The sequence below is a fragment of the Clavelina lepadiformis genome, chromosome 1 (assembly GCF_947623445.1).
Source record: "Clavelina lepadiformis chromosome 1, kaClaLepa1.1, whole genome shotgun sequence".
NCBI lineage: Eukaryota > Metazoa > Chordata > Ascidiacea > Aplousobranchia > Clavelinidae > Clavelina > Clavelina lepadiformis.
This window is the reverse complement of record NC_135240.1, coordinates 8,309,044-8,332,649: the sequence shown is the minus strand read 5'-3', so window position 1 is coordinate 8,332,649 and position 23,606 is coordinate 8,309,044. Positions and strand designations below refer to the sequence as shown.

Sequence of the window (23,606 nt, the reverse complement as noted above, 5' to 3'; positions counted from 1 at the left end):
TCTTCAGCAAGTTGGCTAAACAGACCTATCACAGTGTGCTAATATTCGTGTAGTGTGGGGCAATGCTGGCTCACTAAATGCCAAAGCGGGACTTTTGGTTGACTAACCGGGACGCCGGGACAAAGCCTTAAAAAGCGGGACTGTCCCGGCTAAAACGGGACGTATGGTAAGCCTATCTTTTGTGATCTTTTGGTGTGAACTTGATAAGTTGCTCGCGTACCACCTGGAAGACCATCGTGTACCACTAGTGGTACGCGTACCATAGTTTGGGAACCACTGTTTTATTGTGACGGAACAATGAACCAAATTAACAATGCTTAGTTGTGACAAATTTGTACGGGCCGGATTAAATAACCCAACGGGCCGGATTTGGCCCGCGGGCCGTAGTTTGCCCATCTCTGGTTTAGAGTGTTTAGACAAATGTATTGAACAGTTTTTGTTGTGTTTTAGTTGCAGTTTTTTTGACAGTGATTTGTAATTAGCTCATTTCCCTTTTCAGAATAGGCTAGGTCTGCTTTCAGATTTTTTCCCTTCTTTACTACAATAAATTTTAACTTTTTGTACAATAATGCGTAATTTAACTACTTGAGTTCTTCATACGTCAAAATTTGTCAAAAAAAAGTTTTTTAATGTCAAAAGTTTCAGTTTTTAGGTAAAAAACTTTCGTTTTTTAGGTCAAAAAATAATCGCCTTAGTGATAACATAATAGTATAACGCGCTAATTATGGTTTAGGGATTTTGCATGCTATCTAGGGATTTTTTTGGCATAGCTTTAGGGATTTTCTGGTTTTCATTTGTGAGAACCCTGCTGACACACACAATCAAACGTCCATACGTTTGCATGTGATAAATGGTGTGCTCAGCATGTGGTGCGGTTATGTGTGTTATGCGGTGGTGGTGCTCAGCATGTGGTGAGTAATTTGACACTCGAACGTACTCTCCAACTGCCATTGATTAACCTGCCGCATTAACAGCCGTGGCAACTGGCCAGTTCCTGAGCCAACACAGTAATAACGCTCAGAGCTTCTCTATTCAAGGCGTGGTAGCCTACTGGCTAGCTTCATATTTTACAACTCAGCAAGGCAATAAGTAAGTTAACGGCTTAGTATATGTTACAAATACAAAAATATACGAAAGTACGAAATTCCTATTTTGCGTTCACACACTCCCAAAATACACGGTGCTCATGTCCCAAGCCACTTATTGGGAATCTAGTGTTTGCATTATCGTCTGTCAAGCGTATCACTGCCCGCAGTTAAAAAACCTTGCACATTAGATTATTGCTTTCTTTCTTGTTCGTTCTGGTTCAAGTTTTTCTGTTTCTTTTGGTCTGTATCTTTAAGCACTACATGAAAGTAGATTTAACAATTAAACTAAACTATTAATGCAGAGAAAACGACGTTTCTTAAGCCGAACATCTGCACTCTCTAATCAAGAAACATATACTGCGGTTTTTGTATTGCATTCTATGCGTTCAGGCAAGCATTCCTTCTAATATGACGTATTTCCATTATTCGATCGATGAAATTCCTAAACTTCAGTTGAATAGATTATATAACATTAAATACTGAAGATCCAACTAATTTCATTTTCAATGCTTTCAATATTACTCCTATTAAACACGAGAATTACAATAATATTAGTGTTCATAAAAGGATTTTAAGAACCCGTTAGCAATCAAAGCGCGTCTCCCTCCACTACAAGGTCACTGAAGGAAATTGTTCAAAGAGTTGTTATGATCGATCTCTTCTCATTCGTTCATATCCCCTCCATCACAAAACACTGAATACTCAATACTGGTACTGAAATTATAGCATGCAATGATACATATATACACTGAATAGGAAGAATGAAAGAAAACAAGGTTCTATCTTGAGATGCGATGCACTTAATTAACAGGAAATTATTTGGTCTGGAAGTATTATAGGTCAAGTCTTAATTATAACAATGGGATCTTTAACGAAAGGGAATAAGTGTCAATCAACACTGTTTTTTTGAAAATGACGATGCGGGTGTTACGGTGTCAATCGTGCAGAAAAACATGTTTACCAATTAAGTCGTTAATCACACACAGGTGTTGTTTTGAATTCGTTGAACTCATAATGCAATGAAGAAAACATATTTGCAAAATGAGATAACATGTAGCAGAGGTAGAAAACATGTTTGCGGAACAGATTGTAAATCAACTATTCTTCAATTGGATAAAAGTTATGTGTGAACAAAGAATGATTTATATATTATTGCAAATATAACGTTATGCAGTAATAGGGCGGTAAATAGCAGCAATGTTCCCTCTAATTTTTCACGAGTCTGAGCAAACACACTAACTCCCTGAGCGGTCCCTTGGACCACTGTGAGCAACATCAGACGTGTGCACTGTGGCCATTATTATGCGTTTATTTTATTTTCAATTCAGGTTGATTTTTTTCTTGTGCGCAGCACAGATTTTCTGTGCGCGGAGACCGTGTCAAGAGTGTGCATTTGCGCACGCGCGCAGCTTAGAGGGAACATTGGCAGATACATAATTATATCATTACAACTTAAAAGACAATGAAAACAGCTTCTTCCAGATTTGCCAGCTGAATTCAGCAATTAAGCAGTGTCCACATTTGCTTCAACAACGTAATATTTGCGTCATAACAATTAAAAACGTAATTTCCCCTGTCTTGTGTGGCCTGTTGTTAGTAGGTCACAATGTTTGTCATACAGTCGACTCCACTTAATTCGGACACTTTGGTTCCGCTCACTTTTGGCCGAATTAAGCGGAGAAACGGCTTTGTCCGAATTAAGCGGAGAATCAATTGTTCGTTTCATGGTCATGCGTAAAGGCAGACAACGCGTTTAAAATACTGTTGTGTTGCGTAATAAATGAATTGCAGCTGCGCTTTGCTGCAGTAATTGGCACTGATCGCATAAAACCTCCAAGAGTTATACCTTCAGGTTAGTTGTATTGTACAGTATTTCGATACCAAACGATTCAACAAATATTGTATATCTGTATACTGTATTTTGATAACCCCACCAACCCAGCTAACTGCCTAACTGTCAAGGAAGTGTCTTTATTTTTTTCTACTGCATCGATCGTCATTGTTTCACCATAATCACTCATAATGCAATTGCATCTTTTTGTGTTAAAACGAACGAAGTACTGTTTATTGTGTCATAACCTAACGAAAGGAATTGCGAACCTGTGTCCGAATTAAGCGGAGAATTGTCCGAATTAACGGGAGTTTTTTACGTTCAATTTTTACTTTTGTTCCGTTCCCGAGCATTTTGGCCGAATAAAGCGGTTGTCCGGGTTATCCGGTGTCCGAATTAAGCCGGATCGACTGTATTTCGGATTGTCTTGAGCTAATCCCAAATTGATTTAACCAGCGGCTTTTAAAAAAAGCAATTGTTTATCTATCGTGCCTCGACTTCTTGCCAAATCATCAAAACACTTTAATGAATGCTCATTGTTACAATGCTTCACAGTTCACATGCAAGGTAGAAAGCCTCTGGAGTGCTTTGCAAATAATTGAGTCATTGCATAGCTTAATTTTTGTACCGGTTTTGATAGCTTGTTCTTTTTCATGCTTGAAACTGAGTTGATTCGTTTGGTGCGGGATTCAAATCGTCCGAGCATTATTGCACATTATTGCACATTATGACGCAATAAGAAATTATTGTATCCTACTGATTGGTTTTATACGAGAAGGCCGAGGCTATTAAATATTAGTCATTCCTGAGAATACACGTTGTCATTATATTTTCTTTTCACCTTGTTTACAGTAAAGATTGGCTATATTGACCGGCCGTAAGCGGGAAGAACGGAACAAACAGAATTTCACGTGATACCGGCACTAAGCGGCAATCGATAAAGTGTTTCAGATACAGCGCTGTTAACTATAATCGTACGTTCATAATATTTTAGAACTCGGACAGGTAAGTGTCCACTTGTAAACGAAGCTGCATATGGAAAGATACTTCAAAAATCGACGTTCAATTGTTTGTACCAACTATTTTTGAAAACGTTCCAAGTGGTTACCCTAGTTTCCCAAAACGTAAAACGAACTAAACACAGGGACATTGCTTTTTCAATATGCCCAGTCAAGTGAAGGCTATCAGCTTGTATCGCTTGGTAGGTGTGACAGCAACCGAAATTCAAGCGGGATATAACTAACAGTATACGTTTTATATTTTGGCATAAAAGTAGTAATTATTTCTTGTTCTTACAGTTGTCTATGTTGTGGACATGATAAAGAATCTTTCAGCATAGTTTTGTCATATCATGAAACATCAAGTAAGAAGGTACCAAGCTGAGCGTCCTTGCGTTTGCAAATAGTGTGATAAGACCATAGGTGATACGCTCAGAAGAGTTTTTTGAGTTCGCACAGTCGCAAGAAACATGCTGCTAATAGCCTATCTAGTTTATGTCAAAGGGCAGCTCATGTTTTTTATTATTTAAGGTCGCGAACAAAAACATTGCATGACTCAGTTACCTCTTGGTGTTGGTTCGCGGTTTCTTGCTGGTTACCTATTTCCAGTGAGTTTGAGCTATCTGTCCGATGACTTAAAATGTAGGCGTATTCAGTCTCTTATCGATAAAATGAATACAGTATTATGCTTACATGCCGCCTTGTAGTTTCCTATGCAGTTGTTTCACTATTAACAAATGCAGTTGGTTACGTGCTACCTATAGTTACTTATTAATTGAATTCTTAAGTAAAGAAATTTCACATAATTTAATAATTTCTTCATTTGTTTATTTATTGGATAGTTGCGTTGGAGTGTAATGGCACATTTTTTTCAAAACTTTGCTATGTTTCCAGTAAAAGCAATTCGACTTTTTTATCCTTCTTATGACATTGACAACATGTTGTTAAAAAATCTTGGTTTTACAAAGTGTTTGCATGACCATAGCGAGGATGTCTTGCCAAGTATAATGCGTTTTCAACTTGTTATATATAATACCTTCGGAAATACTCAGCCGAATTTAACTCAATTGATTTGATTTCATTTTGTGGTTTAAGCTGCACTTTTCAAATTAGGGGTAATTTTCCTGAGATTTTATAACTATTGCTCAACGCATTGGCTTTTTGAATTTGACGCCGACTCCTGAAGATCCAGCAGAAATTTTCAACGTAAATTCTGACCCAGCTAAAAGAGTCAAATATAAAATGAATGAAGAAAACAAAATGGCCACAGCCTCGTCCCAAAATCAGAATTGTTCTTTGGGTGAAAAAAAGTATCAAAGTTTCATTTGCAACAAAACATACACTTCAAAAGAAACTTCGAAAAAACATGTAAAAGAAACTTTCAAGTGCAAGGTTTGTGACAAAGATATTAAAAAAGAGAATTGCGCAGCTCACACTCGAACCCATACTGGGGAAAAACCATACAAATGCGATCAATGTGGAAAATCTTTTACTCTAAAAAGCACCTTGAAAACTCATTTGAAAAGTCATTCTACAGAGAAACCTTTCACGTGCCAAGTTTGTGAAAAATCATTTGCCTTAAAACCAACTTTAAAATGCCATATGAAAACACACACTGGAGAGAAGCAACATCCCTGTGAAGTCTGTGGAAGGTTATTTGCAACAGCGGCAACGAGGCAATCTCATATGAAAGTGCATACTGGTGAACGCTCACATAAATGTGAGCTTTGTGATAAATCATTTTCCCGAAAAGGTACTTTGAAAAGTCATATGATTGTTCACACCCGGGAAAAGCCATTCTCATGTCAAATTTGTAACAAAGGATTCACTCATTGAAGCACAGTGATAACTCATATGCGAACTCACACTGGTGAACGACCCTATTCATGTAATCTTTGTGAGAAAACTTTCACTCAATCGTGTCATCTAAGGACCCACCAGAAAATTCATACAACGGATTCCAAATGTTTTACTTGTACAATCTGTGAAAAAACATTTCGTCAGCTCCGAAATCTAAATCAACATACAAACATGCACAACGGACAGGAGAATTATTCATGTGATTTTTGTCAGAAAAAATTCCGGGTATCCAGTCAATTAGCCGTTCACGTTCGAACGCATACTGGCGAACGTCCTTACTCTTGTCAACATTGTGATTATAAGCCAGCTACAAATTCTTCCTTAAAAGGTCACGTCAGAACTCAACACACAACCGAGTGCCCTTATGTTTGCGATGTGTGTGACAAATCATATGCTCGGTTGGATTACTTAAAAGCTCACATGTGCAAAGAACATTAATACAAGTGTTCAAGAAAATAATTTTTCACTTTGTTATTTGAACTTAAGTGTTTGTATGTTGGAGAACATTTGCCACTTGTTGTTCTGTTTTATTACGATTGTCGTTAAATGTCTATAGTGCATAGTAGGCTAATTAATTGTACTTTTAACCTGGCTGCTTTTGCATAAGGTTTTCCGCACATGTAACTTACTTCGTTCATTGTCGGGCTTGTGTGTATTCACTGCAACCGTGTAATAACATGAACTTGTCCCCATCATCATCGTCAGTCAAATGACGAAAGGGGTCAAGGACAAAGCTAATGACGATATTTTGCCTTAATGTCGGTGCTAGTGAATAAATGGTTATAGGCTAGTTAGTAAAATGTAGTTGTTTGAAGTTGAAACTTCATTGCAATAATGACAATGAAATCAACATTGTACCACAATTTGCAAATAAATTTGTAACGTGGAATTTTTGCACGTTTCTTTCTATCATGTTAACATAGTTGTTTTGCTTGCCTTGAAAATGTCGTTTGTCTTAATTTTTACTGAGTTGAAAACTGTAAAAACCAATTATAACGTCATCATAAGAATTTTCAACTTGTTTCATGAAAGTTTTTCTACTTAGCTATCTGGGGAAAGTAGAGAAATACAATTTATATACAGTTTTACTGTCTTACATTGACCATTCACAAGTTGCTTTATTAATCTTACAAAATTTGGGTATACTGCATGTTAACGTTTGTGCAAATTGTTCTTCGAACATACTTTTATGTGGAAGTTATCATGCAGAAAAGTTTCAAGTTACGCCCATTACTGAAGTTTCCGACTTTCGTGCAATATTTTTCTTAACTTATAACTATAACTCCTTCTTAACTATAACTCCTTCTTAACTATAACTCCTTCTTAACTATAGCTTCTTTACGAGCAAGTCTAAAAACTAGTTGACCTTAAATCAATGAGTTAGTTAACAACCAGTAGCTAGTAAATACGCTGGAAAAATATTTTTTGATAATTGTGTTAAGCAGTTATTACCAAAATTGCATCATAAATCAGTTCTTCTATTATGACGAATTTTATGGCGTTTATGACGACACAACGTGAAAACGATATGCTTGGTTACTGAGCTTTGTATTAAATATGGTAATGGTGGTATATCACTTCTACCACATATGCTCAAAGCTACTGTAGCTAGATCGCGTTTTGGATGATATACGTCTCCATACGAAAGTGATTGGTAGCATGTAATGTTTATTTTCAGCTTAGAAATGTCATAGAGGACAGTACAAAAACTGGAAATGCGTTTTTGTTTTTCCCGCATTTAACGGTATCGGACTATTCAACAACCGTCACGAGATTACATTACATTGCCCCCACAACATTACAGTAATGTCACGTGACTGCATAAGGTCATTTAGACTACGCAATGATTTCATAAAATCAACGACCAGTCCACCAAAAACTTTGTTCGTAACACCATTATTTCGTCACTTTCCGCTATATTTGTTTATATTCTTTTTAGTTACTTATATTAATTTCAAGTGTAACCAGGGTGCGCCCAAAATGTGAAGAACGAAATTTGTTTTAATGCCTTGAAATGAATTCTCATATTTTACGTACAATAGTTGGTGTGACAGTTTGTCAGCTATTGCCAGGTCCTAGAGACAACGGCTGCCGCACCAACCGCGATGACTCAATTATGGCCACAATTAAGGGTCTCACACAAATTGTCCGGACGCTTCACATATTGAGAGGCAGCAACACGCAAACCAAATCAAAACTAGCAGGGGTTTCACTGAAAGTACTTATTTCTGAGTCAAAATATAAAACAACTAATATACTGTCGTACAGCCGGCCAAATCTACAATTACCTGTAGCTCAAACAAAACCTCCCCATAAGCTCGGCAATTATTACGCCACTCCACGAAACACGAAATCATTATATAGACCAGCAGAGGGGAAATAACAAGCGGAAGAAGGGAAGCCTTAAGTTCAAGCAAAAGGAAAGAGTAGAGACAAAATAACACAGCACAAAAATAAATTCGACTGATAAATAAATACTTCGATAAAAGAATACCACACAAATAAAGTGATGCCAAATGAAAATACATATTTAAGTGCAGTGAAAACGTTGTTTACAAGACTAAAGGTAAGATTCGCCAGAAGCCGAGGCAATAAACGAAACGTAAGAAGTATTCTATTGTGAGTAACGTAAACGAATCAGGTGAAATAATTCAAGTGGAAGATTATGTAACATTGGCAATTTATACAGTGTACAATTTTTGGAACGCCGTATACCAGTTTATTTCCTATTTATGCCTCCCTATATACAAGTGATTCCCAACCTCGGCTCCAAGCTAGCCTTCTTGCGGCTCTCATTAACCCCAGAAAATCCCTCAAAAAAAAAAAATCTATTTATTACAAAAAGGCGATTATTTTTTGACTTGTCAGTTGGAGTTGGAGTCAAGTTGGACATTAAATTGATTTGTGTTATTTTTCTTGTTAGTGTTGCTATTCGTTGGTACATGCTTTCATGCTTTAAAATTTTCGTTATAATTACTTGAGTGCTTTCATGCGGCTCCATACGTACTCTGAAGTTTGAAATTCGGCCCCGACACCAAAAAAGGTTGGGAACCACTGCTATATATACGCTATAGCTGAATGAAGCATCTCAGTTATGACAGCAAAAGCATTTGAAAATTTAATGGTCCGCTTTTCAAAAGCTTTTCGTACTTCGCGGACAAATCAGCGGCAAAAGCACAAACACTGAAAATTCCAATTTTGTTCATTTTTCATCTTTATCGTTTATGAGACATCTGAGTTGCGAGAATTTAGGACTAACTTTTGTGGGGTGCGCCAATAATCAATTGCAGACGCTCGCACCATTCAATGCGGTTAGCGAATAAAGCTGTGTCACTGGGCCTGCTCTTTTCAGGGAGGGTTCTTTGATAAACGACCAAGAGCCAAAGCAAATTTCACCACAGCTATGTCGTAAATCACATTGTAATATATCATCATTCATCACGCAGATTACTGAAGGAAGTGAGAAAAAAAATGTTGCCAACTGCAAGCGTTTGCTCAATTTTTCAACACTGCATGTCGATTGAAAATGTAACAAATGGCAAATTCTTCCGTATCTTTTAACTATTCCACGACACGTGCTGATAAATTGCAGTTAATTTTATTAATGGAAATTCAATACGCTTCTTTCAAACCACGAACGATTTATCTTCTTGTTGATTCAAACCTGTATGAACTTTTGCAATATTTTCAGCATTTAGGATTAGCCAATACCGCGCGGAACTATACATAGTACCGAATCTCTCTAACCGAATTACTTCGTCGTTCCCGTTGCGCGGTGCTTTTAAAGTGATTAGCTGATTACTTTAAGGTTTTAAGAAGTGTGTTTTTCAAAGGATTGTTTCAATTAAACCCTAATGCCAATTTGAGCGTTTGCTCTTCTATTTTAGCTAACAAATGTCAAATAAAGTCGCAAAGAGCCGGGGTGACATGGGGTAATCTGCAGCGGGGCCATGGAGGCAAAAATTGCTCTTGATGAAAGATTCGCTTTACATAAAGTACCGACAGGTTACAGAGCACTGACAAAGTAACGAACTACTGTTCAGAAACAGTACAGAAGACCGGTACTGTCGGTACTTTTTTGCTGACTACCGCTATCTTTGCTGACGTTATACTTTACTTTACTTTCAGCCCACCTCTGGTAGCATTCAAGGATATGCTGTAGCAATTGAACGCTTGTTACCATGGAAACACAACATACAGCATTTGCGTCACAACAGTTAATCTTTACTTTTGTTTCCTCACTGTGACATTTCCAATGGCTGGATTAATTGATTGTCTATACAACTATGAAGCTGATGTGAATTACGTGGCTTTTAATTCGCAGTATATATTTCCATGCAGCTATGTACTGTTCGCATTACAGCAGTCGCAACATCATTAACGCTTTCAGACAGCGCATTTGCATAAACCTTTAAAATTTCTTTTGCAGGATATATTGGACGGTTAGACGTAAAGGAAAACCTGCGAATTAAAATGCACGCGTTGATAATCTTTTCGGTGCTCTGCTGCACGGCGAACCTTGGAACTGCAGAAGGTGGTAAGTGATGATAATGTGACATGTTTGCCATACGCAGCGCATCCCAGTAAATGGAAAGCGTTGTAATTTTAGTATTCTCACCATTTCATTCCACGTTTACGAAATTAAATCTATATAAAGTTTCCAAACTTGTTTCTTAGATGATTTGAAACCTTGTGAAACAATGACGCGATTGATTGAAGAAAGATTTATGAAGAAAAATCCGCGTATTATGGATGGTCCAGAGCGCCCACAGTGTGACCAGGATGGTAAATTCCTCCCGAAGCAGTGCCTTTCTTTTACCGGGGCCTGTTGGTGCAGCAAGCCCGATGGATCTGTACTCCCTGACACGATGACCTACAACGACGGCCCGCTTGAGTGCTGCTTGGATGTCTATCGCCAGTCTGAGGAAATTGTGAAAAATAATCCGGGAATACAGGATGGACCTTGGTTCCCGAAATGTGCCGACGACGGGAATTGGATGCCCGAGCAGTGCTACGGCTTTACCGGGGATTGTTGGTGCGTCGATTCACGTGGAAATAGTTTGCCCGGCCGTTTTGATATTGATACGGGCAAAGTTTCCTGCCAATGAAAGGTATATACGCGTTATCGGCATTTGGGCTATAGCTGCGCTAAACGCGCGCTTAGATTATATACGTTTTTGTCAACGTAACAGAAAATTTCATCAAGAAATATTTGGTAATATAGGACAATGGCACTTATACAGTATTTTGGCAAGAGCTGCAATCTGTATTAAATTTTTATGTTTTGGGCATGCAATAAAACAGTTATTTTATTTCTTACAGCAGTCTTTGGCTTGAGCTACGAGAAAATGATGAAGTCTTCATTGTGTTAATATACTTACAAAAAGTACAAGAAAATTATTAAGTCCATATAATCAAGAACTGTAATATTTCAAAATTTGCAATAGAAAGTTTTCTGTCTATTACCGTGCTTTTAAGATATTAAACATGCGTTTGAGCATCAAGCAAGAAACGACATTTATGATTTCACAATAAAGAAATATCTGTGTGACTGAGTTTTTCTTAAAAAAAAAAGATTAAACTTGCGCCTGTCGATACCCTAAATAAATTATCCGAGGCAATATTTCAGCAAAGTAGTGATTACGTAGATTACCTTGCCAGCAACGTTTATTTACAAACCGGGTAAAACATTCTACAACAGTAACAACAACATTATACAAAACCCAACATATAATTAACACTGCAATTGAGCAATTATTCTATTAATTATAAACATCACAGTTGCAAGAAACACCTTAAAGCTCAAAAACGCAACAAAATAATATTACTGAATTAAAAAACGAAATATAGGGAGTAATTTGTATCTTCTTTGGCGATTTTTCTATTTTCTGGAAACAAGGCGGTCATGTTGGTTGAAGCCATAGCGCCGCTATAACACGTGTTCGGTTGGATAACAAGAAAGTTTTTGTTCTCTTACATGTAATAACAAAACATAATGGAAACCTTAGAAAATAGATAAAAAAAACAGTTGTGGAACAATCGGTGAAAGAGGAATAATGGTGTCATAAAATAATAAGCACAATGGATACTGAAAAAGATGCAGCCTGATAAGCTCAGTCTCATATAAAGAGTGGTCCAAAATGTCATATTGGGTTGCCCACGTCATTATACTAGTTGCCTTTTGAACAAGTGATACAACAATAGATGTACGACAAACGAAATAATGTATATTGACATGAATTCAATTGAAACAAATACACTTACAGTCGCAAGCAGCAATTTTCCAAAAACACGTTTCAAAACCGTAAATCTTTATAAAGCACTATCACTGCCTACAAACAGGCTTGGACTTATTAATTAGTCAGTTGCGTCGTAAGTAATCATTCCAGTCATAAATCCATCCGTACGATAATATCAAAGCAGTTACTGTCAAAATGAATTACGTTACAAGATAGAATATGTTTGAGTTTACCATGCTGTTTTAGCTTATAATACTTTTAGCTTATATTATACCGATACTTACAATATGACTTCTAAAATTTGCTTTTTGACAGTGGGCGATGTTCTAGTCTCAACTTAATTTACTAGTATTATTACAGAGATTTCCCTTTTTCCATTTGCTTGTTTCTTTGCAAAAACCTTACGCCGACTATTCTGGTTGTCGTATAACTTATAAAACAACAGCATTTTTAGTGTTTTAACTCTTGAATTGAAACTCTTGTCGCGGTAGTTAAATAATTCCTTTTTTTGCAGCAAAAAACTTGATTTCCCAGCTTTTGGACGTTAATCCATCAAAACGGCTTACCGCTACTGAGGTTACGTCCCATCCATGGACGCTGGGCAGCCTGGACGCCACCGCCCCTAATCCAACTAACGTGCTCGACCTCATGAAGGACTACGCTAAGGAAATGAAGGACTGCACAAATAACGGAGAGGTACACGATTGGCATAAAAAGTCTAACTGACGCTATCGTCTATCTACATAAAAATGGTTTGTACAATAGAGGAGATGTTTTGAGAATGTTTCTACCAAATTTGTCATATCATATGATTTGTCATATGATTTTGTGTTTTCCTTCAGGGATCGTCCATCGGGATCTGAAGCTTGAAAATATCCTCATCGCTGGATGCCGGACTTCAAGCGACGTCGAGGAAGAACACCCGCTCTATGACATAAAAGTGAGGTCATAAGGTCGTCTGTAACACACAACGTGATGTCTATCTTATGAATGGGCTCACTGCTTTGTAAAAGTGACATGTGCTTATGCGTATGCACAATTGTTGTCTTCAGCTTACCGACTTCGGATTGTCAGTTGTGAAAGGCGGCGTAGGAAGCGAGTCCATGCTGCAGTCGTCCTGCGGAACCCCTGTTTATATGGGTAGGTAAAATGGTCTGTGCTTCTCTGTTGGTAATTTCTCTCTATAGACTAGGACTAGGGCATACGTGATCCACTGATAGAGTGGAAAGTTGTTCAGTTTGAGCTTCGTTGGTCGTGTTTTTTTTATATACAAAAGGCATGGATTATAGTTCATTTATGTTTATACACAACCCTAATAGCCTAAGATTTTGATCACGCTCGTGTTGCGTTACCAACACCAAACTGCAAGTTCCAACTCATTTCTCCAGCTCCCGAAGTGATTCAGAATCACGACTACTCACAACAGTGCGACATCTGGAGCATCGGAGTGATCTTGTTTGCCCTTCTATCACGGGACTTTCCCTTCGTTGCGGACAAGGAAGATAAACTGTTTGAACTAATCAAGAGAGCTGAACTTGACTTTTCGAAACCGGTCTGGAAGAACATATCAAAAGCAGGTAAAAGAAAGTCACATGGAATATTATTACAGAATTTTCCCTTTTTCCATTTGCTTGTTTCTTTGCAAAAACCTTACGCCAAATATTGCGGTTGTCGTGTTTAAAACAACAGCACTTTTAGTATTTTAAAAGTGAAACTCTTGTCTAGTTAAATAATTGCTTTTTTCGCAGCAAAAAACTTGATTACCCAGCTTTTGGACTTTAATCCAGCAAGACGGCTTACCGCTACTGAGGTTATGTCCCATCCATGAACGCTGGGCAGCCTGGACGTCACCGCCCCTAATCCAACTAACGTGCTCGACCTCATGAAGGACTACGCTAAGGAAATGAAGGACTGCGCAGATAACGGAGAGGTAAATAATTGGCAAAATTGTTTTTCGTTTTAGCTGTTTTGACACCTTAGTCAATGGCTACGGTTCTTGTATTGCACAGCTACAACGTGTTTTGTGTTTTAAGGACGATCCTGATGAAAATTCCGACCTATTCGGGAAAGATACTGCAGCGACTGATGACGAGGTTAGATGATGCCAGGATAAAATAACTTCCAGCAAATCGCTTGTAATAATATAATATACTGCACAGGACAAACGACCCGAATCTTCGGACTCACAACCTTCTCGAAGCTCCGAAAGTGCTTCAAAGCACAAGAAATCGGCGAAATCTGCTCCTCCCAGCAACGCCACGAATCACATTGCCCATAGGATGGCACCGGTCGTGCATTCTGCAAACACTGACAACGCGAGGAGAGGAAGTTTGCCTGCTATTCACAAAGTAATTGCTTTGTTGTGTTTCGCACTATATGACCACACTGTAGTAGAGTTAAATTATTTTTAAACTACGTCATGGTTTTCTCAACCAAACCTGCTCCCCCTGAGCAAAGATACAATTGTGAAGAATGTTCAATTAAACGAAATACAACTTGTACGTTAGAATTCGCCGACAAAGAAGCCGATGAGCACACCGCGAAAGATCTACGACAACAAGACCATGGCGAAGCAGAGCTCGTCTCCTGTTGGGGCAAACCCCGGACCGTCACGAGTGAACAGATCCCCTGTGCAAGGGGTTGGCCCGTCGAGGGAAAATAAAAGTAACGGCCATCGTCTCATCCCGGCCACGGACCACGGTCTACACCACGGCCATAGCAACCACTTGCTCAGTCGGCCGAAGCAGGAGACCAATTCCGGGGGCCGCTTGCTGTCCGCCAATCGGCCCACAACTCCCGGGGGCCTGGACAATGTCCACCTTCACGGGGGACACCCTCGGTCGCCCGTTTCGTCTCCGCTGCTAACCCCCCGTTTCCCTCAAGACGGGGCACGCGCAGGTTTGCAATCCGCCAATAAGAATAAGAAGAAAAAAGCGGCACCGACCAAAGGCTGACTGGAGTCGTCTTCTTTTTCACTCCCATTCGTGCAGTGCATCGTTTTATGAAGTCGCCTCACCGCCAATGCGTGTAAAGTTTTCTGCGGAAGAGATGCCAAGTGATTCCATGCCTAAGCGATGACTTGTACTTTATGATTACCGTATCAGTATATTTAACGCGATCATAGCCATATATGTCCACTGTGACGTATTTTGATTTAAACCGCAAACGCCGGTTTATTAATTCGTACTAAATATCATTGACCAGAAAACTTTTTCGGTCATAGATTCTTCAGCATTTCAAGCTAGCACTTTGCTTAAAGCAGCTTGTAGCTTATTGCCGGTTTAAAACAAAATAAACTGTAAAATCAACCTCGTGGTATTTGTATGAGGTTTTGTATAAGGTTTACACTGTGAAGTATACTGATAAGTTTATATCAGAGACGGTGTTCGTTTATGCTTTTTCCAGAATGCCATTTTCCACTGTCTTTTCTTTTACGAGTTTGTCTTACCTACTTTATTGTTGTTGGTATTTTTTCACCGCGCCTGTAGCTTTCTCTAAATAAACTGTCAGCGAGCGGTTCACCTGTGATGTGGTTTTCGTACACCAATGTTTTACCACCAAAACTTTTCCAACCATTTTGAATAATTTTGTTCCTCATGTGGTCTCTGAAATAAGTCCAAATTTAACAACTTGACTAGGAATGCAATATGCCTGAAAATATTATCACAGTATGGATAAGGACAGAAATATGTTTTAAAATGGAAATTTTGACTGAAGTCGAAAAAAAAACAAATGAAAAGCATCAAACTTCTACTTCTCTACAAGTTTTTAATCTGTAACGAAACTTTTCCCGTTTATGTAGCCTGGCTTAATTTCACGTTTACGGTGGCGCGCCTTTAACTATGAATAATTGTGGGTAACCTTCACCTGTAAGACTGTGTAGCGTTATCACGCTGATAAAACAAACCGATCATCTTCGAAAAGTCACATTTAATTGGTCTCCGCCAGACACCGATTTAAAACAAGGCCAAAAAGCAACAATCTTTATATTGAACGAGGGTTCCAAATCAAGTGATTAAAATATTTAACAACAAACACGCAAAAGGTGCTAATTGGTAAAAACGCATCAACGGAAAACACTCTAAGCAACTACGCAACACGTGAGGAACAAAGTTTGTGACAAATCTAGTTCCCTTTTTGGTATTTTAAAGTTTCGACCAGTGGTTCTCAACGTTTTTACCACATGCCTTCCCAGACACTATCACTTTCTTCCTGTCAAACAAATTTAAAGTCAACTTTATGTTGAAACTTGAAAGCTTTAACCCTTATTTGGAAAATTAACTGAAAAATTCGAGGAGAAAAGCGTATCAGCTTGGATCGAAGTTTTCTGCGTTCTTCTTTTCTTGGTCAAAATCTTGGTATAACATTTAACTAAATATTTGTACTTGGAAATGGCATAAATGTTTGCTCTGCCACCATAGCTAATTTGTCGTACTTAGCACAGACTTGGAAATCTAACCACATCAATTGGGTTTTCAAGACATGGATTGGTTTTATGCTATCATCATTTTGTAAATATTTTGGTAATTTTTGTTTAACTTTTACCTGCGGCGTACTTCAAATAAAATAGTCAAGGAACTGTTTATTGGTACAATTATGACTTCTCAGAAGGCCTACTTTTGAGTTATTGCTGAATACTACCAAACTTTCTGATGTTACAGCTATAAATGAAACATGATAACATCTGTCCGATTTGAAAAGGATAGCTATAGCAGCCTAAACAGTCTACACTCTACACCTTCTGAGCACAAGTAACGTTAAAAATAATTTTTTTATTTACTTATCTCAAACTTCGGGCTTTTCCATTAACAGTTTTCACTTCTCAATCCTTCCTTAGAAAACATTTCCTTTCAGGAATAAAGAATTCCTCCTTAAGTGAGCCAATTGGCTCCCAGTTGAATCATTCGTTAATTACGTAACATTACATTTACATTACTTTACATTTTATTACATTTACTACATTTATTTGCAAAACTAAAACATCCAACAACTGAACAATATTTACAGAAAATTACATTCACTAACTACGTGTTTTGCAATCGTAATAAAATAGAACAAGTGGCAATTGTTCTCCAACATACAAACACTGAACTTCAAATAACAAAGTGACAAATTGTATTCTTGAACACTTGTATTAATGTTCTTTGCATATATGAGCTTTTAAGTAATCCAACAGAGCATATGATTTGTCACACACATCGCAAACATAAGGGCACTCGCCTGTGTGTTGAGTTCTGACGTGCCTTTTTAAGGTAGAATTTTTAGCTGCCTTATAATCACAATGTTGACAAGAGTAAGGACGTTCGCCAGTATGCGTTCGAATGTGATTGGATAAATGGCCTGATTCCCGAAAAGACATCTGACAAAAATCACATGAGTAATTCTTCCGTCCATTGTGCATGTTTGTATGGTTATTTAGATTTCGGAGGTGACGAAATGTTTTTTCACAGATTGTACAAGTAAAACATTTTGAATCCGTTGTATGAATTTTCTGATGGGTCCTTAGATTAGACGATCGAATGAAAGTTTTCTCACAAAGATTACAAGAATACGGTCGTTCACCAGTGTGAGTTCTCATATGAGTTATCACTGTGCTCCGATGAGAGAACCCTTTGTTACAAATTTGACATGAGTATGGCTTTTCCCGGGTGTGAACAACCATATGACTTTTCAAATTATTTTTTTGGGAAAATGATTTATCACAAAGCTCACATTTATGTGAGCGTTCACCAGTATGCACTTTCATATGAGATTGCCTCGTTCCCGTTGTTGCAAATAACCTTCCACAGACTTCACAGGGATGTTGCTTCTCTCCAGTGTGTGTTTTCATATGGGATTTTAAAGTTTGTTTTAAAGCAAACGATTTTTCACAAACTTGGCAGGTGAAAGGTTTCTCCGAAGAATGACTTTTCAAATGAGTTTTCAAGGTGCTTTTTAGAGTAAAAGATTTTCCACATTGATCGCATTTGTATGGTTTTTCCCCGGTATGGATACGATTGTGAGCTGCGTAATTATTTTTTTTAATATCTTTGTCACAAACCTTGCACTTGAAAATTTCTTTTACATGTTTCGTCAAGCTATCTTTTGAGTTCATCGTTTCGTTGCAAAAGAGAAATTGACAAATTTCTTTTCCCAAAAAGAAACTCTGCGACGAGGCTGTGTCTACTTTGTAGCTTCGGGCATTTTTGACTTATCGGCTTTTGCTGGGTCAGACGTTGAATCAGAAGAAATTGTTCCTTCCTTCCCCTTGTGTTTTGCGACGACGTTTCTACAAAAGGATTTTGCGCAAGTTGCAAACCGCAGTTGCGTTGAGCTGAGGCAATCCTTGTATTATTGTCAAAAAGTTTTCCCCTATTGTAACAGGAAATTAGATTAGGTAACGAACTGAACAAAACAAATTAGTTAAAATTGACTGAGTGTTTCTTTATATGTTTGTAGATAAAAAAGTGGAAACTGCATCATTTGCTTTTTTCCGCGTTACCTCAAAAAACATATTGCAACAGTATATACTAGGCACGGCGTCCACATAATCAACCTTCGTAGATCTTCTTGTATAGATAAGATTTACTATTATCAACAGGAAATACTGCATAGGCTAATTATTTATCATTCTAGATGTAGGTCTACAAGAGATCTCACACACAGCGCTCTCACTTCTAGGGATTTAGTTCCAAATTGCAAATTTTAGCCCTTTTTAGGGACACGTTTAGAGATTTTGATGATCTAGGGATTTTTGAAATTGTTGATAGGTATAAAGTACTTACTAAGATTTCGCTTTTAGCATGTAATCAATCTACCCCCACTAGCCATCTTTGAGGTAATATGATAAGTAGGGCGATTATTTTTTAAAAAGTCAAAACAAGTCAAATATTTGTCAAAATTGTTTAAAAAGTCAAAATTTTTTACAAACTGCATGGTCGTGGTGTCATAGAGGTTGCACTGTAGGTGAACTTGTCATTTTACATTGTACACCTTGTAGCCTACTTTATACTGTTGTAAATGGCCCATTGTCTACTTATTGCGAATCAGCTCTTGCTTATGTTTTGCTTTAGATAGCCTACATCACGTAACTTTAGTTTAGAGCAGGGGTGGGCAAGCTTTTCAGATCGGGGGCCAAAAAATATTTAAACTTAGACAAGCGGGCCATGCGAGTGCATGAAATGGACAAGACAACTACAGTTTATTAATAACATTATTTACAATAATAAGCTTGTTAGAGATGAACTGATAAAGCTAGTTAGTAACCACAAAACTATATTGAGCATTCCACACTAAAACTGCTACCTATACACGTAAGAATCACTTGTTAAAGTTTGACATTAACAAAGCCTCAAAAAAATTACTAAAAAAGCTGTTACTATACAAATCTGTAAGTATTTGCAACCTTGCTAGCCTATCCTGCAGCTTGTTCTACGTAGTACAGATTAACAACAATCGTGTGATTGAAAAGTCGCAAACAAATTTTCAACAATTGTCTTGCAGTGGTTCCCAAATTTTATCTACAGTACTCGCGTACCATTTTTTTGGTTCATGCAGCTTTCTCGTACCACCTACATTGTAGGACTACAAAAACCGACTTCAAGGTTTTATTACGTCGTAATAATTTACGTTCTATTTCGTCACAAAGAAACCCTCTTTTACAATCCAATGGGTGAATACCCTAAGGAATTACTTACTATTCAGGAGGGAATATAGCATGAAATTTCACGCTCTACCTAATTTATGTCATTTAAAATAATGCCGAAGACAATAAAACATCATTTGCGATAGTTTCAGTTTTTAGGTCAAAATATAATCGCCTTAGTGTGATAACATAATAGTATAACGCGCTAATTATGGTTTATGGATTTTGCATGCTATCTAGGGATTTATTGGCATAGCTTTAGGGATTTTCTGGTTTTCATTTGTGAGAGTCCTGCTGACACACACAATTAAACGTCCATTTGTCTGCATGTGATAAATGGTGTGTTCAGCATGTGGTGACTAATTCGACACTCGAACGTACTCTCCAACTCTCCAACTGCTGAACTGCAACTGGCCAGTTCCTGAGCCAACACAGTAATAACGCTCAGAGCTTCTCTATTCAAGGCGTGGTAGCCTACTGGCTTGCTTGATATTTTACAACTCAGCAAGGCAATAAGTAAGTTAACGGCTTAGTATATGTTACGAATAAAAAAGTATACGAAATTCCTATTTTGCCTTCACACACTCCCAAAATACATGGTGGTCATATCCCAAGCCACTTATTGGGAATCTAGTGTTTGCATTATCGTTCTGTCATTTTGGAAAATAATCGACTTCCATTGTCGACTTAATAAGGGCTTATTAGCGGGAAGCGTACCACTGCCCGCAGTTAAAAAAACCTTGCACATTAAATTATTGCTTTCTTTCTTGTTCGTTCTGGTTCAAGTTTTTCTGTTTCTTTTGGTCTGTATCTATAAACACTACATGAAATTAGACTTAATAATTAAACTAAACTATTAATGCTGAGAAAACGACGTTTACTAAGCCGAACATCTGCACTCTCTAATCAAGAAACATATACTGCGTCTTTTGTATTGCGTTCTATGCGTTCAGGCAAGCATTCCTTCTGATATAACGTATTTCCATTATTCGATCGATGAAATTCCTAAACTTCAGTTGAATAGATTATATAACATTAAATACTGATGATCCAAATAATTTCATTTTCAATGCTTTCAATATTACTCCTATCTATTACCCTTGCTTTTTCAGAACACTGCAATTATCGTTAGTATATTTTAAAGCTTGCTCTGAATAACTTCGTGTGTAAAAACTCCTGTTAGTACGTTACCAGGTCGTTTCCAAGAAACTGTTTCCAACTTTAACCGAATGTAATTTGCATTGCGAACGCACTGTTTTGCTCGTTCACACGCTTTGAAATGCTCATGCCTTTTTTGTCGTATATTTCCGGCACATCGCACAATGTTTTATAAGCTCAAACTTCTGCGCGAGATATGCGCAGACGCAGACGTAAAGTTATAGATACTAAAGCACTAAAGAGAGCACATTTTACCCATTTTTGGCAGATAAATAATACAGAAAAGGAATCTTTACTGGCTAATGTTCAATTTATATTTGCTAAATAATGACTGATTACATCAGATTTCGACCCAGAATAAAGATGATGAAACTGAAACAATATCTGATGCATTATTATGACGTAATAAGAAACAGCGTCATAAATCATAATCTTTAAGATGTGGCTCTTTGCGGTTAACACAGTAAGACGTGAGGCTCTTAGTCTCTGACTTGTTGGCCACCCCTGGCATATAACTTCATTTTGTTCTTTGTGCTCGCTCGCCTTTGCCGTCTTCAGTTTGTTACATTTTAATTCTTATCTTTTTCCTTCCGTAGCGGGGGAGGAATGTGGCGGCCTGTGTGGCAAATTTAATACCATTATGTCATTCTTGGAAATGAGTCTTCCAGTTAACAATTGAGATTTTTAAACTTTTAGTACCGCCACATCATTCTTAGGAAAGTGTTTCCAGTTAGCAATTGGAGTTTATAAACTTATAAAGTTTATACTCCTATCTATTACCCTTGCTTTTTCAGAACACTGCAATTATCGTTGGTATATTTTAAAACTTGCTCTGAAAAACTTCGTGTGTGAAAACTCCTGTTAGTACATTACCAGGTCGTTTCCAAGAAACACCAAAGAAACTGTTTCCAACTTTAACCGAATGTAATTTGCATTGCAAACGCACTGTTTTTCTCGTTCACACGCTTTGAAATGCTCTTCCTTTTTTCTCGTTTATTTCCGGCACATCGCACAAGGGTGTTCATAAAAAGGATTTTAAGAACCCGTTAGCAATCAAAGCGTGTCTCCCTCCACTACAAGGTCACTGAGGGAAATTGTTCAAAGAGTTGTTATGATCTATCTCTTCTCATTCGTTCATATCCCCTCCATCACAAAACACTGAATACTCAATACTGGTACTGAAATTATAGCATGCAATGATACATATATACACTGAATGGGAAGAGTTAAAGAAACAAAATTCTATCTTGAGATGCGATGCACTTGATAAACAGGAAATTATTTGGTCTGGAAGTATTTTAGGTCAAGTCCTAATTATAACAATGGGATCTTTAACGAAAGGGAATAAGTGTCAATCAACACTGTCTATTTTGAAAATGACGATGCGGGTGTTACGATGTCAATCGTGCAGAAAAACATGTTTACCAATTAAGTCGTTAATCACACACAGGTGTTGTTTGAATTCGTTGAACTCATAATGCAATGAAGAAAACATATTTGCAAAATAAGATAACATGTAGCAGAGGTAGAAAACATGTTTGCGGAACAACTTGTCAATCATCTATTCTTCAATTGCATAAAAGTTATGTGTGAACAAAGAATGATTTGTATATCATTGCAAATATAACGTTATGCAATAATTAATAGGGCGGGAAATAGCAGATGCACGATTATATCATTGCAACTTAAAAGACAATGAAAACAGCTTCTTCCAGATTTGCCAGCTGATTTCAGCAATTAAGAAGTGTCCACATTTGCCTCGACAACAACGTAATATTTGCGTCATAACAATATAAACGTTATTTCGCCTGTCTTGTATGGCCTGTTGTTAGTAATGTTTGTCAAATGTCAGATTTACTTGAGCTAATCCCAAATTGATTTAATCAGCGGCCTTTAAAAGACTGCAATTGTTTATCTATAGTGCCTTGATTTCTTGCCAAATTGTCAAAACACTTCAATGAATGCTCATTGTTACAACCAATACGCTTCGCACTTTACACGCAAAGTAGAAAGACCCTGGAGTGCTTTGTGAATAATTGAGTCATTTCATAGCTTAATTTTTGTACCGGTTTTGATAGCTTGTTCTTTTTCATGCTTGAAACTGAGTTGATGGGTTTGGCACAGAATTCAAATCGTCTGAGCATTATGGAACATTATGAACCTCTAAGAAATTTTGTACTGTTTGGTTTTATACGAGAAGACCGAGGCTGTTAAATATAACTCATTGCTGAGAATACACGTTGTCATTATATTTTCTTTTCACCTTGTTTACAGTAAAGATTGGCTATATTGACCGGCTGTAAGTGGGAAGGACGGAAGAAACAGAATTTCACGTGATACTAGCACTAAGCGGCAATCGATAAAGTGTTTCAGATACAGCGCTGTTAACTATAATCGTACGTTCATAATATTTTAGAACTCGGACAGATAAGTGTCCACTTGTAAACGCAGCTGCATTCGGAAAGATACTTCAAAAATCGACGTTCAATTGTTTGTACCAACTATTTTTAAAAACGTTCCAAGTGGTTACCCTAGTTTCGCAAAACGTAAAACGAACTATACACAGGGACATTGTTTTTTCAATATGACCAGTCAAGTGGAGGTTATCAGCTTGTATCGCTTGGTAGGTGTGACAGCAACCGAAATTCAAGCGGGATAAAACTAACAGTATACGTTTTATATTTTGGCATAAAAGTAGTAATTATTTCTTGTTCTTACAGTTGTCTATGTTGTGGACATGATAAAGAATCTTTCAGCATAGTTTTGTCATATCATGAAACATCAAGTAAGAAGGTACCAAGCTGAGCG

The 23,606-nt window shown here is 37.5% G+C and overlaps 3 protein-coding genes and 1 pseudogene across 5 annotated transcripts; 3 read left to right on the top strand and 1 right to left on the bottom strand.

Moving 5' to 3' along the window:
• The first annotated feature begins 5,020 nt into the window (after positions 1–5,020).
• Positions 5,021–7,274, top strand: LOC143454583 (uncharacterized; annotated as a pseudogene).
• A 2,852-nt stretch (positions 7,275–10,126) lies between these two features.
• Positions 10,127–11,328, top strand: LOC143454484 (equistatin-like). Of its 3 annotated transcripts, none has more exons than XM_076955013.1 (3): positions 10,127–10,311; positions 10,455–10,888; positions 11,100–11,328. In XM_076955013.1, exons 1-2 carry the CDS (start codon positions 10,251–10,253, stop codon positions 10,883–10,885), a joined length of 492 nt encoding a protein of 163 aa, XP_076811128.1. In that variant the 5' UTR covers positions 10,127–10,250; the 3' UTR covers positions 10,886–10,888; positions 11,100–11,328. The 3 variants fall into 3 exon arrangements, with proteins under 3 accessions (XP_076811128.1, XP_076811127.1, XP_076811126.1); XM_076955012.1 differs by having other exon boundaries at positions 10,130–10,314; positions 11,103–11,328; XM_076955011.1 differs by having other exon boundaries at positions 10,133–10,314.
• Positions 11,329–12,518: 1,190 nt separating this feature from the next.
• LOC143454468 (uncharacterized) lies at positions 12,519–15,537 on the top strand. Its single transcript, XM_076955010.1, has 4 exons — positions 12,519–12,712; positions 14,050–14,109; positions 14,176–14,364; positions 14,524–15,537. The coding sequence occupies exons 1-4, from the start codon at positions 12,665–12,667 to the stop codon at positions 14,968–14,970; spliced, it is 744 nt and encodes a 247-aa protein (XP_076811125.1). The 5' UTR covers positions 12,519–12,664; the 3' UTR covers positions 14,971–15,537.
• A 1,405-nt stretch (positions 15,538–16,942) lies between these two features.
• Positions 16,943–18,395, bottom strand: LOC143454419 (uncharacterized). The gene has a single exon (XM_076955007.1). It carries the CDS (start codon positions 18,108–18,110, stop codon positions 17,151–17,153), a length of 960 nt encoding a protein of 319 aa, XP_076811122.1. The 5' UTR covers positions 18,111–18,395; the 3' UTR covers positions 16,943–17,150.
• Between the last annotated feature and the right edge of the window lie 5,211 nt (positions 18,396–23,606).